This window comes from Azolla caroliniana, unplaced genomic scaffold (assembly GCF_043228905.1).
Source record: "Azolla caroliniana isolate FFs.n. ecotype wild unplaced genomic scaffold, voAzoCaro1.0.p SCAF_1, whole genome shotgun sequence".
Lineage (NCBI taxonomy): Eukaryota > Viridiplantae > Streptophyta > Polypodiopsida > Salviniales > Salviniaceae > Azolla > Azolla caroliniana.
This window is the reverse complement of record NW_028230436.1, coordinates 30,224,186-30,246,882: the sequence shown is the minus strand read 5'-3', so window position 1 is coordinate 30,246,882 and position 22,697 is coordinate 30,224,186. Positions and strand designations below refer to the sequence as shown.

The window sequence follows — 22,697 nt, the reverse complement described above, 5'->3', positions numbered from 1 at the left end:
AGACAATTTATTATGTTGATGAAGATTTTAGAGTTAACACCAAAAAGAACGATGAATTGCCCCCGGCGATACTGCAGCCCATCCCACTCTTCTACTCTACACGCATTTGACTTTGAGAAAAAGATAAATTGATAATTACCTTTAGTGAGATTTTCTAATTTCACCACTTGTAGTACCAATATTGGGCTAATCCTCAACTTATGCCTCAATCAATTAGGAAGATTCATTTGTAGAATTATGAGCTTTTAAGATATTATTTTAGAAGTAAGATTATAAATCATGAGTGAAATTATTTTGTTTCTTTTAATGTATGTAGTACATGTTTTTTTTATAACTCAAACATTTCGATCAAATACTAAACCATATGATGTGATGAAAGAATTGAAGGGATTGAATATTATCACGAGATGTCATGGAGAGAGGCGATCACTTTGGCCAACGTAGTAGAGGGTGTAGGAATTGAGATAGTCATGTAACTCCAATTAGGAGATTAGGCACCAACACACATAAGTATCGGATAAGAAATTAGGAGAATGAATATATTGTGAGCACTTTACGAAACACTTAATTATTGACGTTAAGGAGGCATAAAATACGTAGACATGGTTAGACACTCAAAGTCTCACATAAGCTCTCTCCATACTTAGTTGATTCAAAGTGACGGTATTCTTTTAGTTTTAAAGTATACATGTCTATTATGGACAAGGACGAACATCATTAAATGATGTATTTCTTCTTCTTTTTTCACATGGGCAACTTTGGCTTTTATTAACTAGTACCCACAAAACATACAATTTTACAAATTGAAAATAGGGAGATCTTTAAGCACACTTTGTTCTTTAAAACGAAGGTATAAGGTTAAAAAAGAGAGTACATGATTGGGCAAGTGCAGAATTCTGAAGAAGGGAGAAATGGGGTCGTGTGTGTCGCAATAAGCAATGATGTCATGTCAGGAGAAGCAATGAGCAAAATCGAGGTCTCGACGTGTCACGTCCACACATACACAAACCTTTAACTTTTTCCTTGGAAGCCAAGGAAGAAGAAGAGACTTTGAAGACTACTTACTTTAACTTGGGAATGTTAGAAGAGTCTCTAATTGAAGTAGTAGTAATAGACTATCATAGTATGAACCATACGTACCATTCGGGAATGTTTAAATCATTCGAGTATGGTAAAACACACTCGAAAGTATGGTAAATACCATACTTTTGTATTCATTGTTTTTTTTCAAGGTAAGAAAGTTAAGGTAAAAAGTGTTAAAAAAAAAACATAAGAATGTTTTGATAACATACGCATTCATTTACATTCGTATGAAAAAGAATGTTTGCCAATGCATTCGAGTATATTACGTAATATGGTAGTAGCAGTAGTAGTAGTAGTATAAATGGAGAAAGAGTAGGGGTCTTGGGACACATACATTCATTTATTCATTCACTTCTTCACATGGCAGACAGCGGAGAAAGAGGAGGAAGAAGAAGAAGCAGGTAAGTTAGTTCTTCGGCTGTGGGTTTAGGGTTTAAGGTTCGAATCCTTCTGAAGCCATCCATCCATCCATCTCTCTCATCCTGCGGGCCTACCCAAAGTGATCGATCGATTGATTCACTGATTTATAATTAGCTGATAAAGCAAGCAGATTATAGAGCGCCTTATAATAGTCATTGCCATGGCCGGCCGGTTCGACATTCAAGCCCAATCGTATGCGGAAGCCAGGCCCCATTACCCTCCATCTCTCTTCTCCTTCCTCTCTTCCCTCACCGCCCATCACCACAGAGCTTGGGATGTCGCCACTGGCAACGGCCAAGCTGCAGTCGAGGTATTTATTTCCTTCTATTTCATTTTCCGTAAATTAAGAAAAAGGAAGGAAATCCCCCCCCCCCCCCCCCCCCCCCCCTTCTGAAAAAATGGTGTTTTTAAATAATAAAAATTTAATACTCTCGCTTCTTTCGATGTCTTCCGGATTAGTTAGTTTCTTCTTCTGATGCTTTTAAGAGTTTCACTATGTTGATTCCTTTGTCTTGATGCTTTTGAGGGCTCCTTTTAGCACTCATACTTTTAATTTGCTTTGAATTTGCTTCCTTCTAATGCTGCTAGGGTTCATTCTGATCTTGTATATTAAGTCTGTTAGGGTTCTTTCCTCTGGATTTTCTGATAATGGTGATGCTGAGAATGATTGTGAACATAACTTGTGTTTATTTTATATACATATTAGTAAATATTAGGCCTTTCAACTAACTTGGATGCATGTTTACTTTGGGAACAAAATTCTGGTCCATGTATGAGTCATCATAACCAGTTATGTTATCTTCTAAAACCAGGTGGATTTAGGATTCCTCACCAGTACCACATCGTCAAAAAGGTTTTCCGCTCTCTTGTTAAGACTGGTTAAATTCTAGAAATCCTGTATAAAACCATACATCTGTATAAAGCCATACATCAGTATAAACCATCTTCCTTTAATCTTCTGATGCTTTTTTTGAGGGGGGGCCTAGCCCACTACATAGAAGGGAAATGTTGTTATTTTGTATTTTAGAAATCGATTTGCTTATGCTATCTTGTTAGACGGACTAGACACTTTCTGGCATTTTTTGCAGCGCACCCTCCAAAGGATTAAAGCATTTGAGGTTTCGTTTTAGCTTTTGTGTAAAGTTAACTAGGTTATAGAAAATCTCAACCAAAAGCTCTGTGTTGGGGTTCTCTGTCACTACTCTTCAAAGCTTATTTTTTCTGATAATTGCTTTAGGCATTTAAATTTTCTTCTGACCATTTCTCCATCTTATGATCCTCGAGTTATCTTTCTGCAGTTTTTTGTGCCATCTGCAATTGTGTTAATGATTTTTGCTTGACCTTTTCTTGAATCTTATAATGCTCCTATTTCTAGGTTTGTTTTCATTGCATCTCCTGATTATTTTTTTAGGGTTCTTTCTTCTGGATTTTATTGCATTCTTCTAAATCTTATTAGGTTTTCCAACTTCATTTTTGTAGCTCGCCAATCACTACAAGGAAGTAATAGCGACAGACATTAGTGAGGCGCAGCTCAAACATGCCCGAACTCACCCAAATGTTACATATGCACATGCACCTGCACCCATCCCAGAAAATGACATTGAAAGAATCATAGGCCCTCCTGGTTCCATTGACATCATTACTGTTGCCCAAGCACTACATTGGTTTGATCTTCCCTCGTTCTATGCTCAAGCCAAGCATATGCTTAGAAATCCTGGCGGTATCATTGCTGTGTGGTGCTACACAGAGCCTTGTGTTAATCCTCAAGTAGATGAGGTTTTCTGGGATTTCTATAGATGTTCAACACCTTTCTGGGATTCGGTGAGGCACATCGTCGATGATGAGTATAGGAATCTTCCTTTTCCTTTCAACCCCGTTTCGGAGGAAGAAGGGACAGGACCTGTAAAGTTCGAATGCAAGAAGGAGATGAGTGTTGATGCTTTCTTGACATACTTGACATCTTGGTCAGCATTGCAAATCGCGAGGAAACAAGGTGTAGAGATCTTGGATGAGGGGAGGGAGAAGGCGTTTAGAACTGCGTGGGGTGATGAGGTGCGCACCGTCACATGGCCCGTGTTTGTTCGAGTCGGTCGACTCTAAATGACGCCGCTACTTTTGAACCTAATAAAAGCTTGCGCATTTCAATAATTGGTTTCTCCAACAAATCTATTCCAAGCATATATACAATATTAGGCCATACATGTGGTATTTTTGTTCAAAATGGAGCTCAAATATTTGTAGTAAGTCCATAATGTCATGTAATCATATTCAGTGCTTCTTGCTTGCATATCTGACGTTCTTGCCCTTAATTGAAATTTTGTTGCATAACTTCAGGTAATCATATTCATAATTCCATGGATTGTAGGTTGTTATTCCACGAGACTGGAGGCTTGTGTGTCTGTCTTTCATAAATATTTCTGTGTGACAAGCCAAATCTAGAAATGTAACTTCCTAATCATATTATTCAATGTGACATTTACAATTCTAGGTTTCAATTGTTTTACTAAATGTTTCTAAACAATAGTATTCTTGAATAATGTTCCTCTATTATTTCTATGCACACTTGCCTTGATTTGGACTCGGAATTCAACAAGAGAGTATCATTCTTTCATCCTGTGATTTGTTTGTTCCCAGAAATGAGTGCACGTTTCCAAACCCCTGGCACGTTGTCAACAAAAACAAAAAGCACAGGCACCTGACGTCCAAATAGATTGCAAGAGAACAGTTATTTACTTTATAACTACACAGGGTGGAGCTCAGTGGTATGTCTTGGTAATAAGAAATTAGGATGATTTTGCGGCAGACAAAGCTCAAATGCTGATCATAAATTCTTTTACTAAATATTTATCTAAATTAAGATGTTTTTCTAAAGCATGATATTGAGCGTTCTGTCAGTCATGATCATTTTTTCAAGCATGAGACTTATATTTATAATCACATAGTTGAGCATTTTCAGGTGCATAAATGTGTTACGTGTGCATATATATAAACAAGGACCAAAAGTTTCTCCTCAGTTACATTAAGTGGAGAGATGTCTCCAAGGATTCAAGTGGAATATAGTATTGTACATTGAACAGCGCTCAATAAAAAAAGCAAAGTTGTATATAGATTTGATTGGAACCAAAGTACATGGTTAATCAATCTTTCTATATATGCAAGGCAATCAATTTGATTGAAATTGAATAGAATTTAGTTCATGTGATGACCACCATCCTCTCCCCAGGAAAGTCAGTCGCAAGGTAATTCTATGCGTACTGTCATCATCTGTGGAGGAACAACACAAAAACCATAAGGTATTGTGATATATTCAGAAGTCAATTGCCTGTAAATGACCAATCATATCTGTCTTTATCAAATAAGAATGCAACTGTCCTCTGAGCTCTGCAACAAGCAATATTAACTCATCACTTGGATTGTGTCTTGCCACGATAATTGATGCGACGTATTTTCGCTTCATCAGTGCCATTTGCAATTGATCTTTTTTTATGTCAGTTTTTTGAGAAGGCAAATTTTCCTGCAAATTCTTTAGAGTGAGATATTGCAGTATATAGAAACAATGAAAAAAATAGTATCATATCTATAGATGGAAAGATACCTTAGCTTGAGTAGAATTGGTTGAATCTTCAATTTGAGGTTCATTGTCAATACTCAATGATATGCTTTGCATTCGGACAAGGAATGTGGCGATTTGGCATTGCAAGTTATGCAATTCTTCATTAACCTTTTCCACATTCAAGTTTGATGCGTGAACCTCAACTTCAGCTTCTTCTAGACGGGAACATAGACTTGTTATCATGTTCTGTAGAATGGATTACGAAAAGCAGAGAGCAGACAAAAAGCATCTTAGAGGTGAAGGAATGCGATTTAAAGAAATCAAGTAAAAGTTTCACTGCAATTGTAGGCATTATGTTTTAGCATTACCTGCTTGTCCGTTAACAACTCCATCCCTTTCTCAAGCTCTTGATTTTTCTCAACCATCTCATTTTGCAGTTCTTCCACCCTTGTTTCTAAGCAAAGAATGTCATGCTGTTGAGAGCTCTTCTCAAGAACATGTGACAATTGGTTCTCTTTCTCCTGAAGCATTAGTTCCAACTGTTCTATTTGGCTTTGTAGTCGTGCAACGATAGCAATATTAACTTCATTAGGATCAATTTCTTGATTCTTGGACATGTACAGCATCTTATCAGGGTAGGAACCAAAATGTATGTTTTCAGTACTATACCAGAATTCACTACATTTCGACCCACCTCTTTTACACCTAGGATGCTGTCCACTTCCCCCCACTCCTTCTAAATGATGTGTGACCACCTAGATGTATAAAATTGGTCATATTAAATATTGAATCCTAATATGGTGAACAATACTTGCAAAGAAATTTTAATATTTCCCCAAATGGGAAACAAAGAGCAAAACTTTGCTGATAATTTGCAAGATGTGGAAATAGTGCAAAAACATGGAAGTTGGTGAGGTGAGGTGAGGTGAGAAGCTCATACTATATACATTCCTAACCAGTGTCAAAAAAATCGCCATTGTTCATTCCTAACTGAGACATGCCATTCACTTGGAGGGAATAACCGACCCATAAATCTATGTGGGTGAAAATTTTGAGGTCTTTTTGTGAGTGAAACCTAGATAACTAACATAGATGGAGCATAGATTACTGAATTGTGACATCGCTAAGAAAATTTCTTCCAAGCAGAGCATTAACATGTAGCATATATCAACAATACGACTATATAATGATGTGAGAAAATGTCTTTGAAAACTTCATGTGGATGAGATCTACACATCTTGCGAAACATATAATGTCACAATGTGTGAAAAATGTCTACCTAAACTTCTTTCATGGCTGATATCTACTCATCTAACTTGGATTATATATCATCAAATTATGTCCAGTTATCTACACATATTGCGCTGTAATTGAGACTGAGACTAACTTTGTGGTCTTTCTAATTTGGATCATAGAGTGAAAACATAAAACTTCTTTGTGATTTGTTATTGAGACGGGAACTCCTAACGTGGATCATATAGCAATAAGTTTGCGTTTGCATCTTGTGTTACTCTGGGGAAAAGATGGAATCTGACCTTCTTAAGTGGCAGAGACTCACGGGATGGGGTTGGAGTGTAGATGAGAGAGGCACGTTGCCGTGTGAAAGCTTTGCTGTTTCGCCGATCCTGCAAACAATCATCCAAATAATGCCAATAACCATACCGTCTTTCTATTTGGTTATATGGTCAATTACACATCGTAACACATATAAGAAATACAAATAAACCTAAGCTGGAAATTGAACATAAATGTGTGTATCCGTGACGATCATTGAGAACTTTCTCTTCCTTCATACATACATACACATATGTCATAGACAAAGAAAAACTGTGTAACACCAGAAAAGAATTAAACCTAAGACTTCACAATGAATCGAAACATTAGAGTATTACCATGAAAGTTTCCACCAAAGGGATCATCTCTACCAGATTTTGGTAGAGAACTTTGTCTACGGTTCCATCGATGCTGCCATTACTGACAGGCATTGGGCTTGCAAGAGAAGAAGACGAGGAGGAAGAAGAAGAAGAAGAAGTAGCAGTAGTAGTAGTCGATGAAGAGGGAGCATCATCAACCCATGATAAAGAACCCCTTCTTCCTTTTAATTCATCGACCTTCCAGTTCCTTCCGTAGCTGCACTCTGCCGAGAAGAAACCTTCCCTCCCTCTATGCAGCGTTGAGGCCATGGGTCCTTTCTTCCAAAGGAGTACACAAATCTAGCAATGGAGAAAATAGATGATACGGAGAGAGAGAGAGGGTACTGATTGTTGAGTAGTTAGTTAGGCTTCATGTGAATTTGTAAGTAATCATCTGGATCTTAAACCACATTTGTTCTCTGATGACTCTAGCTTAATAAAATTCCGTCACAGATATGTTGAGTAATTATAAACAGGAAGTTTTTCAGGAATTGCGAGATAGGTTCTGCAGAAATTATGGTTTCTACATCAAATGCAAAGTGAATTGTGCGGAAATTTGGGTTTTTTCTGGGGAGAATTCAAATTAGGGCTTGCGAAGACTTGAAAAGTTAAGACGCCTCATAAAATTAAGGTTTCTTGAATGTAATGAGAAGGGGCTGTGCGAAAATTAGAGTTACCTGCAAGAAAATGGACAGAAATTAAGGCTTCTCAGGAATTTGGAGAAGGATTCTGCAGAAATTAGGGTTAATTGAGAAGAAGTTAGGGTGTTTCTGAAGGTAGCAAGCACTCATCCGCATCTTAGGAAATTAGGGGGTCCTTTCAGTTAGGGTAAAATTTGGGTTTTTGAGAAATTTGGCAGAGAGAGAGAGAGAGAGAGAGAGAGAGAGAGAGAGAGAGAAATTTAGGGAGATGCCAGAGGCTAGCACTACATAGTTTTGAAAATAAATTCCCTCCTCTCTACTCTTCTTTTCCTCTCTTCTCTGTCTTCTCTGTCTGTCTGTCTGTCTGTCTGTCTGTGTGTATGTCTGTGTTCATGTGACCGTAGAAGCCAGCATTTTTTTTAGAGACACAAAGAGAGAGAGAGAGAGAGAGTGTGTGTGTGTGTGTGTGTGTGTGTTGTGATTTTGTAAATTTCAAAGCTCTTCTCACTGTTTCCCAACCGCAATTCACCAACTGTAATATTTCCAAGCTTTGTTGTGCCAATTCATTCATATACATAATACATACATATATATATATATATATATATATGTACATATCCATATACATATACATACATATATGTATATATGTCTATGTATACTCGAAGGAGGAGGTAAAAAGAAGAATGAGGAAATCCAAACAAACCAAACCAAACCAAACCAAACCTACCCCTAAAGAGTAACAAACAAATTACAAAAAATCTTCGAAACAACGAAAATCGACCATTATTTATCAAAAGGTTTCGAATATGTTCGTTGTTAGTATTTTAGGTTTTGCCACATCGTACCTTTTCATTCGATGGATAGATGGATGGATGATTGTTTTCCATAGTAGTATAAATGCCAAGAAGTATTCTCGTCCATATTCCACAATGCAAGCATTGGCGACGCCGAGCTGTAAAACCACCCATCAACACCAGCCTATAATTGTCTGTTCTGAGAGCTTTCAAATGAATGGGCTTGATGTAGTCTTAAGACATTCTGATAAAAAAACGTAGTCTCCCTAGACACAAAGTCTTCTCTGAAGTTGAGTGTTCCAAGTGACACTAAACATTGATCTATGAAAAGGTGGTGATGCTTATTCCGAACAAAGCCTTGATCAATACCTGTACTGCCAACTGAAAAGATCATCATGTGAGACCAAACAACCCATTTAGGTTCGATCTTCACATTCCTCTCAATCAAAGTAGGGAAGAGACTAAAACCGAAAAACCTAATTCACATCACATTCACGTGATTGTAAAAAACATGAATTTTCTCAATCATGCTTGTAAAAAATCACTTGGTCCCCTATGCTAGAATGAATCTATTCGCATGTTTTGTTGGCAATGCCTTGAAAATGAAATTGTTGTTATTTTCATTCTTATGTGTTGTGTATTGGATGTTCTATCAAGAGACTTGGAGTCACATCCTTAATGGTACAAAACAAAAGCTTTACCACTATATAGTCATATTTGTTTAAAAATTTTCTATGATGGATTTTCAACAATGGGCATTACACAATTCTTTAAGACTCTATGTCATTGTCAGATGCATCAGGATGCCAAAAATGTTTACTCACCTAGATTAATTGACTTTAGTCAAAACAATTGCAAACATAGGTCAACATCCGCAATAGACAATGTTTGAATATCTAGGAGTCTTTAAGAATCCTACTATTGAGGGTGGTTCATTTTCAAGAAGCTCAAGGCTTGATTTCTTTTTATTTGCACGATTCATGGACAAGTCAATTGTAGATACTCATCTAAACGATTGAGGGTAATCTAAACAATTTGAGGACAAGCCAATTGAGCATAATCTAAACAATACCAACCCATTTGAAAAGTTAATCCTTGACATATTGGTCCATTATTGATCATTGCTTGTATCTTTGTGTTGGGTTTCATCTAGATATCCCTTCGCATTAACATATTTATGCCCAATTCACCTTGTCCCTGGAATAAAGAATAAGGTTGATGCTCCTTTGAACTCTAAGATATGGTAAACTAACTATATCACCTCATGAATTGGTTTGGTTATACACTTAATGATCTTTGAAACATATGGAGAACCTTGTAGAAAATTTTCATCATTAAGATGTTGATAATCCAAGCAATGTGATTCATGGAACTCATCACAAGGGGATGGTACAATGATCTTATAAAAAGACATACACTATCAATCACACTTGAACCCATGACTTCTATCGTGGATGCCTTAGGCTTTTAATCGACGAGTTATAGTCAACACGTTCCATTATATTCATGATAAATCATTTTAACATTCCATATAGCTCATATGGTAACCAAGTGATGGCACATGCCAAATGGCAGCACTGTTTGTATTATTACATTTTGCATTACAATAATGAAACGCTTTCCAAGGTGTGCTATGAGGAAAAACAATGACTATCTTAGGATCAAAAAAGTCATTCAAATAAAGCATATCATAATGGATTTAAGGAACACATACCAAAGTTAATTTGACAAGAAATATTATTCTTGAGATTGAAATTGGATACACAATCTCATGAATGCTTCTGGAAAAACTATATTTCCCAAAACTTTAAGTTGGACTTTACCAGAGTAATAATTTAACGAGTTCGATTTATAATAATACAATTTCCACAATCTAAAAGATAAAAGTGGATTCGGTTATAAAATACTTGAAAACAAAATCAAAAAACTTATTAGAAAATGAAATTGAGAAAGAAGATGGTTTAACAACTTGGCATTCCTTGCTTATGAGGACTTTACAATACAATAGAAAGCTTTATCACGAGCAGTAAAGCTTGATTGGCCTGAGAGTTAATGATAAGAGTGTACAACTTGGGCATCTACTGGAATACTCGAAATGATAATCAAAATAGCATTTACAAATTCGAGTGGAGGTCAGGATGATGATAATGTATAGCGGAAGAGGTTATATGTAAAAAAGAATTCTCTGAATAATTCACTAAGCCTTCAATGAAGGTACAGATGGGGATTAGTAAACTAGCTCTCACCTAGAGTTCTTTGAGAACAAAACTAAGTTTCTGCACATGATCCAGGCAGTGGAGAATCAATACAGACACTATTGATATTCTTCTTTCGGTATCATCACTACAGATTTTAGTGGTCCTCTTACTTCTGATCGGTCACTTCTTCCCAGCAGTGATCTACATTTCGTTTTCCACCTTTGCAACTCCGCTTCCAATTCACTCACCTATTAATAATAATCCATTGCAGAACTTCAGATGGAATATACATTCAGGCAAGAAAAAAATGCTCTTAACAACTTACCTTCGACTTTAAGGTGTCCTCCCGGGCTTCAAAATCTTGACACCTGAAGATCCAAACAAAATTTCAAGATGTGATACATCAAGCTCAAACTGACAGTTTGATTCCAGATTGTACCTCGCCCTTAGTTTCTGATTTTCATCTAAGATATCATCCAAGTTCATCATAGAATTGTCATCTCTTGCTATTACAATTGATTGCTGCCAAGACCAAGCACAATCCTTTAAAACATTGATAGTGTTTGTAACAAATAACAGACATTAACCTCACAGTATATATATGTATACATGTTGCCAGGCATAAGATAAACAAACAAACCTTTTTATACAAATATTTGTGAGAATCAAGCATAATTGTTCAGGATGGTAATGGTTTTTAACAGATGGCAGACATTCTAATTATTGATCTCGAACTACAGATATTTATCATTTATATTTGCATATGGTTGGTATATAAAGGTTTTTTTAATTTTATATATTTATATTTTTTTATTTATTAAAAGAAAATAGAACCTTGTCAGTTGACGTTATTTTCTGGCGTTTAAGAGATTCTGATCGATCCATGGAATCTGCTGCCCTCTTCTTTGAAAGATGATTGCTAGTAGATCCTGATGTTTTATCACTTCCTATTCCTGTACATGTCTTCTCTTCAACATTTAGCTGTTCAGTTTGACCAGTGGCTCCATTTGTCCCTGGTTGAGGTGGGGTTGAAGGGGCTGATGTTTCACCTTGTTTTCCTACCCCTTCATTGTGTGTATTTGCATCACCATTTGCTTCCAATCTACTTAATCCTGCTTAATAGATATATCGTTATAGTCAATCTTTTCATTAAACGGTGCCATTGATAATATATATTCCAACTCAAAGACGTGGAATCACCTGGATTTTCATTACCCATGCTTGGAGAGCTCAAAGTTCTAGGTTTGTTACATTGTCTGGGAACCTGATAGCCAAGTAAATTGCAATGAAGATTCCTGCATATTATGAATCATTTTAAAGCATATTGTGAAACATTTTCATGAGCTTTAACTGATAGAAACTTATATTGCAAATTGATCATAACATTGTCAATTATGCCTGTTCTAATCAAGAATTCCCTCAATTACTTAAGCCTCAGAGAAATTTTACTATTTATTGTTATTGACAAATAAATTACACACAAATATTCTATGGACATCTGCTTTAGCCTTGTTTCTAAACGTTGAAGGATTGGGATCTTCTTTAAAAGGACAATCCAAAACATGAATATAGGGCTACATATACAAAGATGCTGATGACAACCTACCCACACAAATCTGAATTCTAGGGAAACCAATTGCAATACAAACCAGTTAATTCAGGGAAATTTTACTATTTATTGTTATTGACAAATAAATTACACACCAATATTCTATGGACATCTGCTTTAGCCTTGTTTCTAAACGTTGAAGGATTGGGGTCCTCTCAAAATCCTGCTTATCATGTGCTGGTTCCATAAAATTTGCCTCCAAAACACCTATTAATGAGTTTAACATCAGATACACCATAAGACTGATACAGCTGCACTTGTTCAGTCGTTAGGAATTAACAATTACCAACAACGCCTCTTCCTCTGCTGCTATTTTCTTGAAAGACTTTCCAAAATGGCTAAAAACCAGGCACAAAAAACCAAATGTCATAAAAGACATGCTAGCAAAAGCAAAAACCTTATATCAGACAAGGCAAGTAAATACCATGATGAGCCTATTTTTGTGATAAACATTGAAGCCATGAACATTGATCATTGGAGCCTCCTTTGCGAAACCTATAGTAGTGATAACAGACACCTGTTTCATACAACAAATTAGTAGGAACTCAACAGCATGCAATGTCCTAACAAAATTACATAAATAGGAATCTATCTGTTAAGAAGGTTCAAACTATGACAGCTAACAGGGACCAAACACATCTGGCACAATTGCTGAAGATATTCAAGCAGCTTGATGCTTCATAATAGAGAAACTTCCTCTGAAGCCTTACAAGCTTGATATAATGCCACGCATGCAGCAATCTACAAAAACATTATGTATTATTATGCTCAAGGCATATTCTTTACCTCTTTATAAGCGAAATCTTTTGAGGTTCCAATCTGAGGCTTATACAAGATGCGTTCTGCAAACTTGAGATCATCTGCGATGCTAAGATGTTCAACTACCTTCCCTCGCAATCTAATTTCGAAATTTTCGGGCATTTTCAAATACAAAATAGAAGCATATGCCTGTAAACCGAAAAGTAATAGGAAACAATTAACTACCTGCATCTAGAAAGATAACCTCACAATAAACTATATACTAACCCGTAAAGAAAAACGCAGTCTATTTGCTATGTGTTTATTCGTTAACTGCCTCTGCAATGTGTCATTTTTATCAAGTTTTGATGTACCTCTTACTTGTATATCCTGAAATAAAACTTAGTTCCATCAGGAAAGCAAGCACACTGCAATGACAACACAAGCCCTATAATGCTAGTTAGGTTGTTCCATTATCATTTACTATTTAAGGCAAATGTTTAAATAGAATTACCTCTTTATCAGTATCGAAATCGAGTTCTAAATTACCATCATCATTCATCCACAAATTGTAGACAATGATCTTTGTTCCACGTTGTCCAATGTTATCAAACTGCACAAAATCGACATGAAACCATTTCACCCACTAGAAACATCACATTTACACAACTGTCTCAAACATCCATTATTGAATCACAAAGACATGAATACAAATGTTCAGATGAAACGCATGCATATCTACATAACTGAATTCACCCTAGCATCTTGTTTTACACCAAAGTAAATCTCTGATAGACACGGAATAAATGTCAAAAACAAACGTTCAAATGTGATTTATGCATGTCCAACACATAAAAATAGCACAATAAATGTTTTGAGTATACACCTGTTTCATAAGATCAACTTCAGTCGCATAAGGAGACCATTGCAAGATGGTTGACAAGTTATTCAACCAATCATCCACAGTAGACCTCACAAGCATCTTAGGCTTCCCATCAACTAATTCAAAATCAATCTTCACATTTCAAAACATCCAAAGTCAATTTCTCCACGTTGCCAACCCATATATAACACCCAGAAATGACTAGTGAGAGAATTGTCACCATGGGAACCACAATGTCTTCATGGCCCGTAGCTCGAAGAAATGTGTAAGAAAGCATACCTACACTCTGTGTTGTAGAACTGAAACTCCAAAACAAAAACAGAAACATCAATACACAAAACAAAAGACATCATAAAGGTAGAGAGCCAAAACAAGTGAGGAAACAATTTGCTAAAACAGAAAAAGAAATTACCTCTCCCTCACACATCGGCTAAAAACAATAACATCTGCTCCTAATCTCATCGTACTTGTCTTAAAACCATTGCCATCTACAAATTGAAATAAAAAACTCAACATTTGTATACTAAAACAAATTATCTCCTTAACTCGTACAAGATAAATGTGGAACAAGCTCTAGACAAACAGTAATATTAAGCTCACTCACATTGCCCAATAGTCATATTTGATGTTTTACGAGAATATCCTAAACTCATGCAATGTCTCATATTATCGGGGTCCATTCCACCTCCATCATCTGCAACATAAAACACATGCATCAATTTTGCTTTCACACAAACAGCTACAATAATTTCTTTACAGATTTTACAAGCACAAATGAACCATACCCTGTACTAACAATATAGGAGTATTATCAAGTTCATTCAGAACCTTGTCAACACTAACAAATGTTGCTCCACTTGAAACCTACAAAACATTCAAAATGTCCCAGGATAAACAATATAAAGGTGAATGATCTGTCAAAACATTTGTTGTCTTGTAATATTGCAAAAACCACACCTCATCTATAGCATTGTCGAGCAGCTCAGCTATAGCTGTCAAAAGTAGAATACATAGTTCTTATTATTTTGCAAAAATACAAGGCTTGCATTAACTGTAGAAAAAGCCCATCAGAATCATCTCCTGGTCTAATTCCGAATGAAGAATATTATCTTGCAGCATAAAGCTTTACATAGGAAAGGTTTTACGATGACAACAGACATGTTTACTTTACATGCACCCATAGTCTGTATGCTTGCACACATAGATGTTAAAAAAACCTTTCAAAAGTGAAAAAATGAAATGTGAGTTATTCTAAAGGGGTATCATTATGTTAGTCAAACTCATGACATTAAGATAATCTCAAATTTACCAATTCAATAACAATCTTGTACCAGAACATCATGTAGCATTAATTTTAAGCTTATCACCTAATCTGTTAAGTTAAATATTGTGATAATGTCCTTTGTTATAAGGCAAACGTTATACTGCAAACTTCAAAATGAATCAAGGTATTGTACCTCCAAGGGCCCACTTGTGTGATGTAGCATTTGAATGCAAAAACTTTGGATGAACTCTTACATGATCCATTCCATCTGTTTATGAGTTAAATAATATAAAAAACAATACAGTCAGGGAAAATATATTAAATAGTTACGTCAACCACAAATTCCCTAAATTCATCATTACAGAGATTATAAGTGTAACTAGATTACTTCTGCATAAATTGTAATATTTTTGAAGATGCTGAATATCAAAGAGACATACTACTATAACATAAATTCAATAAAAATATCTCTCAGCAAGAAAAAATTCTTATATCTCTCCACATAATGCATGAACAGACCAACCAAATTGCTGATTCCTCTAACGGTAGCAGAGCACAGGAAATACAATGTCCGCCTTGCATCACTGGGAGAAAAATGACTATGGTGAATATACTAACCCAATTCAGGAAGATATTCATAGTATTAACACTGTTAACGATAAAATGGCAGTTCAAAGAATAGGTGAACTAATTCATCAGAAGCTGGCTGGATTTTAACATTTTTATGGGTAAAATGCCCACTTTTTAGAATTGTGATTTCCAACAGAAAGCTTCCTCAGTGTCTAGCCCCCGAAGCTTCAACCATTACAGAAACCATGTGTGGGTTTTTGGTGAAGATCTAACACATGCAACATGGAATCATAATCAGCAAAGCCTTTATTGTGGAGAAAGGTACACATAGTGATGTAGAGCTATATTGATATAAACAGATATCCCACTAATTTAAGAGAGAGGATAGCAGAGCAATGTAATATATGACAAATTAGAAGAGAGACCTGAAAACTGAGCAGCCTAAAGAGGTTCCAATCATTGCCGCTGACAACAAGTTGATTATGACAAACAGTGTTATATGGAATCCCCAACGAGGATTATGTTTGGATCACCGTATTGTTCTGGCGCTGTCCAAAAGCTTGTTATCTGGTGTGTCAATTACCGAGGATTTGGTGATAGTTGTAGTGCATAGAATAATTTTAGATAGACAGATAATCTTGTGGTTAATAGACAAAGAGGAGTCAATCTCTTCTCTCAGAAATTCTGGTCCTACTCCAAAGTCTGGCTCAAACATTTTGGAAGCATGCTCAGATACACCATTCAGCGGGAAGGAACCATTTCAGAAAAGCATAAAACTTAAATACCATGTGCTTGTTTCTTTTGCTTTTCTGATGCCAATTAGATAGAAAGTACAGATGATTTGAGATCAATGTCTAGCCATTGTTTAATTAATGGGAATGCTCTTGTTTCATGGATAAGTAAGAAACTCATTCAGTTTCAGGTGGTTAACTGAAGCTGAATCAGAAAACAAATTCAGAAAGCATAAAAACTAGATTTTATGGCCTATTCGTTTCTTTAGTTTTTCAGGTGTAGATTGGCTGAAAATATGAATGATCAGATATCTATTTCCAATTAAGGTTTTATTTTTGGGGATGCTCTTTTACTAAGCGTAAGAATAAAATTCAGAGTTTCATGTTTGTTGATTCAAGCAGAGTACACTGCAATTTACTTTAAAAATTTTAAAGCTCAATAGCTTAAACTTTTTATTGCACAAATCGTGTGTAGTTTTGCACACCTCCAGCTATATCCACAGATAGTCAAAGCCTTGGATGTTGTAAAGTAATATGCTTTGTATTGGCCTTCAGTTGAACTGGTTTTCTTAGGCTGTGCAATACCACTCTGACTATCTGAGAATATAATTGGAGCTTTAAACACATCTAGCTATATCCTCAAATAGTTCTGGAGCTCTGTTTACTGAAGTGGAAGACAATGTATCATACTTTGCAAATTTTGAAGTACTATAAATTAACTTTAAATTGCAAGGATTGCATACGGGCGGTCTGGATACAAACTAGGAGAAAGTTAAAATCTAAAACTGAACTAAAAGAAAGTCCAAACCGAGTTATATATAAATTCACATTCCTAAAGAAAACCGGAAAAGAACAAACTTAAGTTAAACCTGTTAGTCATTCTCTTACTTACCTCTTTAAAGGTTGCATCTTTAGTTGTGTGAGTTGTTCACGTGTATTGCAATACATTCATTCTTGATGATTTTAAGAATCCAGTACTACTTTCAACACAGTTTGGAACCATTTTCAAAACCATACAGATAATGTATTATAGTTTCTTTTACTAAAGTTTGCATCTTTAGTTGTATGAGTTGTTCATGTGTATTGCAATACATTCATTCTTGATGATTTTAAGAATCCATTACAACTTTCAGCACAGTTTAGAACCATTTTCAAAACCAAACAGATAATGTATTATAGTTTCTTTCACATGATAATGAACACAGCATTGAAAAGACTCATTGGCACTACGCGCTCATTACTATATGACCTCTGAGACCATACATAATTTCCTTCCCTGGTAGCTCTCTTTTTGTCTCTCTGCCTTTCAAGATGGATGGACGTTAAGTACTTCATTGCTTTGCGTCACCAGAATACTCAATGGTTATAGATCTTTGCGCACCCAAAAGTTTTGACAGAATAATTTCTAGTTTATGTTGGAAAAATTGAAGGGCAGCTATTTTTCCACTACATATTTACATAGATGAAGAGAATTTGGGAAGTTTTCATAGCATAGTTGTCTTCTTTGTACTGATATTTAAGAATTAAAAAACCTGATATCTATGTCCCCAAAAAACATCTACCAATTGTAATCATGCCATTTCAGATTTGCAGACATGATGCCATTTATCACTTCATGGATGCAAACCAACAAGGACAACTGTGCAAATGTTTTGCAAACTGCTCTTCCATCTGTTGATGCAATTAAAGAACATGGAATTTTGTCTTGGGTAATACATATTTTTTCTTATAGTAAAGATTTGAAGATGGATTAAGTCATATAAAGAAATCAAATATCTTCCTAGAATGATGAACTCAAACATTGTTAACACCTTATGCACACACTATTTTCAATAAATGCACAAAGAAAGAGTAAGGCAATACTTGGAAGAATGGCTACTGTAGATGATTTCACTTCATAATCACCAGCTTTCCAGAACTGGCGAGTTATTTGTTTCCCTTGAGATGTACTTCTATCTGGCTGGGATGAAAGAAACCTTGTTGTATTGTCTGTATTATGAGATGTATTACCATCCTGTGATTTCACTATTTCCTTCACGCTTGTTTCTTTTGGCCAATGCCTAGATGTAGATGTACATGTAGGTTCCTTTTTCTGGTCCTTTGTAGGTAAATGAGATTCTTTGCCCTCCGTTTCTTCACAGCAGCTATCCTCACCATCACTAATTAGGTCTATAATATCATCCTTCATCTCTGAGAACCTGTAGGAAGGATATTAGAAAGTTCTGATTATAGAATAAGAAGTAGCAAGGACAACTGCGCATCAAAATCCCAGTGAAGAAAAGAAACTTATTGTTTTTTATTTGTACAAACCATAGATAAAAAGACAGGGAAAAGTGCATTCAATTCCAGGAAACAATAAGTGAAACATACGAAGAAAAAATTAAGTAGTAGTGGTCATGGTAGTTGTAGGCTGTAGCAGTAGTAGTTGCAGCAGTAATAGCAGTGTAGATTGTAGAAGAAAATATCGAGATAGAATATCAGAAATAGGGGGTCTGATCCTGCATCTGATTTAAGTGAATAATGGAGAAGGAACAAAAAATACATTTGATTCTATGAAATCATGTTTTTGACGAATGGCAGGAAAAATATCAGACAGGAATGAAAAACTGTAGAAAATAGAAAATGTTGCAAATCATTCATCTGATGTAAACGAAATCAGTGGACAGAAGAAAAAGAACAGAATTTTGCAGAGAATGGGAAAATGATTGAAATCGAGAAAGACATTGAAATCATGGAAATAAATAAGTGAACTTGCTTCAGATGGCGAAAAAGGTTTGAGTTAAATCAGGATTTAAAGAGAGAGAAAAGGCAGAAATTTGCGTAAAAACATAAAGTATCTTTTACCAGCAAGATTCAGGCGGAATTAGGGTTTCGAATGGAAGAAGCATAGAAACAGAAAAATTCATGGGTAGGACACGAAAAACAATATCTGAGATCTGCGTACATACCAGCGAAGAAGAAGAAAAGAATATGTTTTCTCGACCTTTTCGATTGTTGATAAAGAAGAAAACCGCGAGAACCTTTCTATATTATTGAGAAGACGATAGTGATAATCAAAGAGAAGTGGGTGAAGATGGTGAAGAAATAGTCTCAAAAAAGGGAGAACTTTGATGAATATTTTTCCGCCCAGATGATGATGATGATGATGATGATGGCGACGACTAATAAAAAGAAGAAACGGTGTCTGCAGGAACAGAAGTTCTTGTTGATATGCTTCTCATTAGAGTTAGAAGTGAATGATGGTGTAAGAAACAATCTACAGAAATAGAAGATCTTGTCGAATGTCTATCTGATCGGAACGATAGAAAGAAGACGAAGAGGTATACACAAACAGAAGGACCTGTCGAGTATCGTTCTGATCAGGATCGGGAGGCGAAGAAGGATGAGCGAAAGGATGTTTTCTCGGATGTATATCTCTCGACAACAGCATTTCGATTCATGAGCTCTGTCTCTGCACAGCTGTACGGCTATGGCGTCTTCTCCCCCCCCCCCCCCCCCCTAATCATACTTCTTTAAACCCATCCTTGGTCTTAATTAGCGTTCACCAGTGCTAATCACTCTTGATTGGGAGATTAAACAGCCTTGATTAGCGCTAATCAACTGAGATTAGCGCGGATAGTTTTGTTTCCCACCTAACTTTAACCTGGGATACTCAAAACTCCATCAAAATCAAAGTCTATATTATATGCTTACACAAATTAATGTTTGGGTTCTGCGTTTAGGGCACAAACAAGATGACCATCAAAACTCCAAAAGCATGAAAAGAGAGGGGATCCAAAACTTCCTAGTGAACGCAATGTTCAATAAATATCCGGCCCACGAGAAACCCCTTTAAAAGAAAATATGTAGGGGCTAACAAAAACTTGAGACAGCACAGAGGGGCCACTACGCCACAAACTAATGGTGCGTGTGTCCTCGAGTCTCTCACGGGAATGTCCTGGATTTGGGTCGGGAAGAGCGGCCCCAACCTTTTCGTATTTTAACCTCTACCCCTGCCTAATCTTCTGAATTCCGATCCGTCTCGTGTACAAGAACAAAATACGGTTGAAATCGATCTATTACTTGCTAAATTGTGTTATTGCATAAACTCCACTTTGAGTCCATGTTTGTGCCTCCAGAAACGAAAGGTGGGCTACTCATTCATGTCGGAACGAACATCAGTTGTGTTGTTGAACTTGCCGGTTAAACACTTTGGGCTATTGGCTAGATTATCACGCTTGTTGGTCCATGTGGCAACGGTGTTTGTTACTTTGCCACATTATCGGGTTTTTGCTTAATAGATTGCGCACTTAGGGTAGGTTCTAATTGGATTTTGGAAGCCTACCCTTTAAAATAACAATCTTAGTCGTACCATGGCAAAATTCAAAATCAATTTGCCTTTTAAAAATTACTCGAGAATAAGGTGTCCCGTGTTCATTCAAACATCGATTGAATCTTCAACTCTTGTCGAGTTAAAATACTTAGAAAAGGAATGTGCTCTTTTGTTTCGGTTCATGCTTGGGAGCTCCATGTGTAGGCAATCATAGCTCTCTTTGATGTGTAAATCTATGTCATCTTCTTGGCCACCCTATTCAGACCTCCTTAACTACACCTACTAACAAACAACTTCTATTGTGTTATGGCACAAGTTACAAAAAATGCATATTTTGAATGAAAATCCTAAGTGTACCCTTGCAAAATCCCTTAATCAATGTGACATTCCAAGTCACGAGAAAACATGGTAGTCGTATGTTATATTGCCACCTCACTAAATCCTCACTCAATATGAGCCCCGCCTTTTTACTGAAAAACTCATAACCTTGCAAATTCGCCTCATCAATTTCCCGGTACCTCAACTTTTGTTATGGTGATGTGCTTGCTTACCATGCAATCAATAATAGAGTTTTACTTTGCCATGCCACTCAAAAGCCCGTATGGATGTGGCTCCTCCCTTCCTTCTCGTTAGGTCATGTTCTTGCTCGCTCTTGGTGTAATAGAATTTACTTTGCCAATTTGTTGATGTCAACATATTCTTGGTTCCCAAACTACTTCTTGTTGGGTTATTGTGCTTGTCCACTTGCTCAATTGTAGAATTACTTTGTCATATTGACGATTTTTGCAAAATGGAATCATATGTAGGGTGTTTGGTTAGGTTACATTCATATTTGGATACATTGAGAACATGAGCATGAACTCGATTGAAACAAATGATTACCAATATCAAAGTTGGGCAAGACAAACAATCATGTGAATTGGATGTAAGTCCTAGGCTCACATCGAAAATACATGTTGTTACGTTAGGGCTAAGTTAGTTCAAATTAAATACTTCCATTATTTGTTCTTATGATGTGGTTTTATAGTTTCACCTCCCATGACAATTTGTTTTTCTATTAATTTAGTTTTGTAGTTTCACTTCCATGACCCATGTTGCACAATTTTGCTTTTATAGTTTCACTTTCCACTAACAACTATTGAAAATGAACGTGACAATTTATAAAACGCAACAATAATATCAATTTATTGCCCCGCTAGTTCACCAAAGAACTACACGGTGGCAATGCATCATCTCATTACAATGGTAGGAAGATAAATTTTGAGTTGTTTGATTGTAGTTGAGCAAGCTCAACCCATGTCATACGATTATACAAACTCAAAACTCTATGGGTTCTTTGAATTGTTTCACCAATACCTTGAGTTTACGCATTAGATGTATCGATAAAGCAAACATGCTCAACATTGATCACTTCACTATGAATATGCAACTTAATAATCCAATTTCACAAAATAGTAGAAATTAACGATACAAAGTTCCCCATAAAAACTAAGGAATGCTTGCATTATTTAACAAATCTCGTGTATGAAGAAGCATATGTTTGCTATGTGGTTTTGTATTAAGCCTCGTCCATGGAAATTTGTTTACTACTAGTAGCAGTGGTGACAAGCCCATGAGATTGAATGCAAAAGAATGGACTTAGTGAATGGTCGAATGTTGAAGAAGTTACAATAATGACCTTACTGCAATTGTACATTTGTAGTATCTTCATGTGTTCATCCTCTTTAATGAATTTTCGATGCACTATAAAAATATCTTTAAGGTAGTCTCGGCGTTGATGTGTGAGAGTTGTGATATTGTGATGGAAATACTAGTATATCCTTGATTGGTATATTATGAGCAATTGCAAAAGGTCAACAAATGTCATATGAGCAAGAGGATGTTGTAAATGCTCATTCTTTAAGACATGGTTTGCTGCAAAGAATGACCATATCGAATCCATGAATAGCGATTGGTAAAACTAGTTGGTAAGTAGTATCACAAAT

General features: G+C 36.1%; 3 protein-coding genes across 5 annotated transcripts; 1 reads left to right on the top strand and 2 right to left on the bottom strand.

Annotated features, from left to right (window-relative positions):
- The first annotated feature begins 1,600 nt into the window (after nucleotides 1-1,600).
- LOC147869621 (uncharacterized) lies at nucleotides 1,601-4,011 on the top strand. The gene is made up of 2 exons (XM_087331392.1): nucleotides 1,601-1,813; nucleotides 2,983-4,011. Exons 1-2 carry the CDS (start codon nucleotides 1,664-1,666, stop codon nucleotides 3,601-3,603), a joined length of 771 nt encoding a protein of 256 aa, XP_087187518.1. The 5' UTR covers nucleotides 1,601-1,663; the 3' UTR covers nucleotides 3,604-4,011.
- A 451-nt stretch (nucleotides 4,012-4,462) lies between these two features.
- LOC147869620 (uncharacterized) lies at nucleotides 4,463-7,864 on the bottom strand. The gene is made up of 5 exons (XM_087331379.1): nucleotides 6,949-7,864; nucleotides 6,592-6,681; nucleotides 5,425-5,811; nucleotides 5,099-5,302; nucleotides 4,463-5,017 (listed from the first exon to the last, which is right to left on the bottom strand). The coding sequence occupies exons 1-5, from the start codon at nucleotides 7,237-7,239 to the stop codon at nucleotides 4,811-4,813; spliced, it is 1,179 nt and encodes a 392-aa protein (XP_087187505.1). The 5' UTR covers nucleotides 7,240-7,864; the 3' UTR covers nucleotides 4,463-4,810.
- Nucleotides 7,865-10,326: 2,462 nt separating this feature from the next.
- Nucleotides 10,327-19,902, bottom strand: LOC147869619 (protein MICRORCHIDIA 2-like). 3 transcript variants are annotated; one of them, XM_087331334.1, is made up of 20 exons: nucleotides 19,349-19,902; nucleotides 18,264-18,598; nucleotides 15,293-15,367; nucleotides 14,793-14,827; nucleotides 14,621-14,699; nucleotides 14,440-14,529; nucleotides 14,248-14,323; nucleotides 14,056-14,134; nucleotides 13,839-13,967; nucleotides 13,467-13,565; nucleotides 13,241-13,342; nucleotides 13,001-13,162; nucleotides 12,639-12,731; nucleotides 12,501-12,552; nucleotides 12,310-12,421; nucleotides 11,806-11,900; nucleotides 11,440-11,717; nucleotides 11,045-11,127; nucleotides 10,931-10,973; nucleotides 10,327-10,853 (listed from the first exon to the last, which is right to left on the bottom strand). In XM_087331334.1, exons 2-20 carry the CDS (start codon nucleotides 18,586-18,588, stop codon nucleotides 10,722-10,724), a joined length of 2,139 nt encoding a protein of 712 aa, XP_087187460.1. In that variant the 5' UTR covers nucleotides 18,589-18,598; nucleotides 19,349-19,902; the 3' UTR covers nucleotides 10,327-10,721. The 3 variants fall into 3 exon arrangements, with proteins under 3 accessions (XP_087187460.1, XP_087187477.1, XP_087187468.1); XM_087331351.1 differs by having other exon boundaries at nucleotides 19,412-19,902; XM_087331342.1 differs by having other exon boundaries at nucleotides 19,384-19,406.
- Nucleotides 19,903-22,697: the final 2,795 nt, after the last annotated feature.

What these genes read in the sequence shown, in the direction of transcription:
- LOC147869620 (XM_087331379.1), bottom strand. Translation starts at nt 7,239, where the DNA reads ATGGCCTCAACGCTGCATAGAGGGAGGGAAGGTTTCTTCTCGGCAGAG. An exon ending in AGTCTCTGCCACTTAAGAAG is followed by an intron (nt 5,812 to 6,591) that starts GTCAGATTCCAT and finishes TTATACATCTAG; the next exon opens with GTGGTCACACATCATTTAGA. An exon ending in AGTTGTTAACGGACAAGCAG is followed by an intron (nt 5,303 to 5,424) that starts GTAATGCTAAAA and finishes TCCATTCTACAG; the next exon opens with AACATGATAACAAGTCTATG.
- LOC147869619 (XM_087331334.1), bottom strand. Translation starts at nt 18,588, where the DNA reads ATGAAGGATGATATTATAGACCTAATTAGTGATGGTGAGGATAGCTGC. An exon ending in ATTTCGATACTGATAAAGAG is followed by an intron (nt 13,343 to 13,466) that starts GTAATTCTATTT and finishes GTTTTATTTCAG; the next exon opens with GATATACAAGTAAGAGGTAC. An exon ending in CAGAGGAAGAGGCGTTGTTG is followed by an intron (nt 12,422 to 12,500) that starts GTAATTGTTAAT and finishes ACTCATTAATAG; the next exon opens with GTGTTTTGGAGGCAAATTTT.
- LOC147869621 (XM_087331392.1), top strand. Translation starts at nt 1,664, where the DNA reads ATGGCCGGCCGGTTCGACATTCAAGCCCAATCGTATGCGGAAGCCAGG. An exon ending in ACGGCCAAGCTGCAGTCGAG is followed by an intron (nt 1,814 to 2,982) that starts GTATTTATTTCC and finishes TCATTTTTGTAG; the next exon opens with CTCGCCAATCACTACAAGGA.